At 36.9% G+C, this 3,783-nt stretch overlaps 1 protein-coding gene across 1 annotated transcript in view; it reads left to right on the top strand.

Annotated features, from left to right (window-relative positions):
- The window catches only part of POLK (DNA polymerase kappa), a 25,334-nt gene that overhangs the window by 7,568 nt on the left and 13,983 nt on the right, over window positions 1–3,783 (top strand). Inside the window, exons 3-5 of the mRNA XM_031063001.1 lie at window positions 752–904; window positions 1,290–1,421; window positions 3,075–3,228. Of these exons, the coding sequence (XP_030918861.1) occupies window positions 752–904; window positions 1,290–1,421; window positions 3,075–3,228 (439 nt within the window). The remainder of the gene's footprint in view (window positions 1–751; window positions 905–1,289; window positions 1,422–3,074; window positions 3,229–3,783) is intronic.

Genomic DNA, 3,783 nt, shown 5'->3' with positions numbered 1-3,783 from the left:
CCTGCTGAAAGCAGTGTTGATTGATAATGAAGAGATGCTTAGCTATTGCCGAGCAACACTTGCACAGAGCCAAGGCCCTTTCTACTCCTCTCACACCCCACCAATGAGGAGGCTGGGGGTGCACAAGGGCTGTGAGGGGACACAGCAAGGACAGCTGACCCCAACTGACCACAGGGATATTCCAGACCATGTAGCATCAGGTTCAGCCCACAAAGTGGGGTGTAGATGAATGAAGGATGGACTTTTGCAGCTATGGCATTTGTCTGCCCAAGTAACTCCTACATATGATTAAGCCATTTTTCCTGGAAATGGCTGAACACCTGCCTGCCCATGGAAAGCAGTGAATTAATTCCTTATTTTGGTTTGCTTGCATGCACAGCTTTTGCCTTCTGTGACAAATTGTCCTGGGTTTTTTCATTTTTATTCTTCAGACTTTTCTACCATAAGGGATTGAGTGGCTGCAGGAGCTCAGTCACCAGCTGGGGCTAAACCACAACAGCTGTGGTTTTTTCCCCTGGATTTTGGGGTCTTTTTTTTTGCACCAATTGTTGCAGCAGCATTCTCTCTGAGAGCAAGTTTCCTCCAAAGCTTAGTTGGCTTTTTTTTAGTTGTTAGTGGTTTGGTGGGGATTGGATTTGTTGAGGTTTTTTTCTCTAATTATATGCAAGATTCAGCTGAGTTTTAGGATCATCTATACTGTTGCACTTCTGCCAGGTTAGTAGTATTTCAGTTACTGATTTATTCTGTTCAGGTGGACAAACTTGTGATAGAACTGGAACAGAACCGTAACCTTAGCAGTACAATCGTACACATTGACATGGATGCCTTCTATGCAGCTGTGGAAATGAGAGACAATCCAGAGCTGAAGGAAAAACCTATAGCAGTGGGATCAATGAGTATGTTGGTAAGGCTGAATGTTAAACTAATACAGAAATCAATTGCATGAATCTTAAGCCTAATAAACCATAAAATAATAGCAGAAATAAAATTACACTGTTTTATATGAAGTGTGGAAAACACAAAAATAATAAAGGAAACAGCAATTCTTAGACTTGGCCATGTAAGCTGGATTTTTCAGTAAAAAGTGTACTAATTAAAATTTAAAGTATGTAAGCAGATTGAAAGGCAGGAGGAGGGGGAGTGAAAATGTATATAAACTCTTGGCTTTTTCAGTCTTTTCTGTATGGAGATATGTGATTAGAACTTTTATTTTTATTTAGAACTATTTAATTGTAAGCTTAAAGAAAAGCTTGATTACTGAACACTAAACTTACTTAATCTCTCTTAAGTCCACCTCAAATTACCATGCTAGGAGATTCGGGGTGCGTGCAGCCATGCCTGGATTTATTGCTAAAAGGCTATGTCCCCATCTAACTATAGTACCACTAAACTTTGAAAAATACGGCAAAGTGAGTAAAGAGGTAAGTCTGAAAGTGTTCTCTAACCAAAGGTGAGTGTACTTGTTTTTAGACTATGTCAATAACATCAGTTCTAGATACTATGAAAAGTGATAATTGAAATATTAAATTCTTCAGTAATGCAGCTTTAAACGTAAGTCTAACAAAATATTGGTGCTCTTGGACAAGGCGATGACAAAGTATTGCACTTACCCAGTCTATCAATTCTACTGAAGTTAGTAGTGTTGCTGATAGAAGTTGTGAAAATCTCTTGAGTTTTATTATTCTTAAAAGTTAGAAATCATGGAACATAATCTAGTTACTAGGAAGTTGCAAGTACATAGGAGACATGGAGATGATAATTTCATGCAATGAGTAATCATACTTTTGAATACTAATTACTAGAGAGAAAAACAAAGAGCATTAGTGACTTATAAATGCAGATTGATTTTTTTAAAAAATAAGGGACTTCATAAAGCAAAAGAAATATGGAGAAAAGAAATAATGTTTTGCTTTAATGGAAGTAGTTTTACTCAGTGTCAGAGGAAATAGTTATGATAGATAAAGGCCTGTTTAAAAAAAAGGATAACAGGTCTTTTGTACATTTTAAATCAAACTAGTGCATGACACAAGTCTCCTGACTTTAAAAAAATTGTGTCAGGCTTTTATTTTTATAAAGCAACAAATATACAAACATAAAGTAAGATATTAGTTGATTTTTTCACTTCTGAAAAAAAAAAGAAAAAAAGGCATATATAAATATGCCATATTTCAGAATAGTTTTGAACTTAAGGATCTTGGATTTCATTATGTTTATTTCACAATGCATATTTCATTTGTTGTTTGATAGGGTAAAGCATTAAAGTATTAGAGATTTGGCTTAGTCTGGATTTTTAGTTATGTTTTTCTCTTGGGATTTGGATTGAAAATATTTAAATTTAATTTTGTCTTTTAAAGTTCATAATGAATCCTATCTTCATTCAGTTTCAGAAAAATGAAGTGCATGTGAACAAGTGTTGTAATACCTAAGAACTTGTCTCAAACTGATAGAAAAAAACATAGAAAAAACTATAACACAGTCAGATTTTCCTCCAGGTTTAAAAAAAAAGAGAGAGGAGAGAAGGTAGAGCTTTTATTTTTACTGTTTATTTTATTACATTTCCTTCTAGAAAAATTGACTTATAACTAAGGTTTTCCTAACAGGTTTTGCCTGTGGCATTTACCACTGCTGTGAAATATTTTCTGTAACTTCAGTTCAATTAGTGTTGCTGGTGGGTTTCTTTAACCTTTGTATATGTGATATCTGACACTGAGCACAGAAAACTGCATCAGTTTATCCACGTTGCTGAGTTTCCAGGTCTTCAGAGTTTTATTCAGACTGCACAGCCACTACAGTGTCAGTGAACCTAGTGGCTGTGCAGTCCTTATACACTTAGTGCCCTTTGCTGTTAAATACACTGCTCAAAATCTGTTTAGTTCTCACTTACTATTAATATCTCACTACTTGGAAAAGCATTGCTGTAATTTTACAATATCAAGAGATAATTTCTATTGTCAGTATCTTTAGTATTTATTGATCATCTGGAAGTTTCAGACTACATTTGTTCATGTCCTGATTTTGTGTCAAGATCTGCTCTTACAGCAACACGGCTTTACTTTTACTATGTGTTTATCGAGGTTAGAGAAATACTGGCTGAATATGATCCCAATTTTATGCCTATGGGCCTAGATGAAGCCTACCTGAACATAACAGAGCACTTGGAGGAAAGGCTGAACTGGCCTGAAGATAGAAGAAGGTTCTTTTTTAATACAGAAAGCACTACAGGAACAGGTAAGCAAATTACTCACTTTTCATGAGGTCACCTAACACTGAGACAGAATGTTTCTTTTAGAGATCTTAGGCAGAACCATGAAAGCATTAAATTATAGTTCGAATTTAAGCTTTATTTTCCTTAGTAGGATTACTTTATTACAACAGCACAGAATTTATCATTCAAATGGCACAGGACTTCTACAAGCAGAATCAGTACAGTGCAATCTGTAAGTAGCAAAATAAAAAAATCATAATACAATAGGACTTGGACCAAGTAAATAGCACGCAGTTTGCTGTATCAATATAACAATCATTATCTAGACCCAAAAATCATATGAAAGAACATGAGTCACTCCCTCATCCTCAGAGGAAGCAGATGACGTCAGAGGTGTCCCTGGCCATTGGGATGTCCCAGGTCTCACTGTCCAGTGACAGCTCTGGTCCCTGTTCCTCCTCAGGACCTGTCAAAGGTGACAGAGAGACAGCTCCGGGGCTGCAGGCAGACAGTGCTGGGGGGGCTGCAGGCAGTGCTTGGGGGGCTGCAGGCAGGCAGTGCTTGGGGGGCTGCAGGCA

The sequence above is a fragment of the Geospiza fortis genome, unplaced genomic scaffold (assembly GCF_000277835.1).
Source record: "Geospiza fortis unplaced genomic scaffold, GeoFor_1.0 scaffold246, whole genome shotgun sequence".
In the NCBI taxonomy this organism is placed as follows: Eukaryota; Metazoa; Chordata; class Aves; order Passeriformes; family Thraupidae; genus Geospiza; species Geospiza fortis.
Note: the sequence above shows the minus strand (reverse complement) of the source record. Positions and strands in the feature narration are given on the sequence as shown.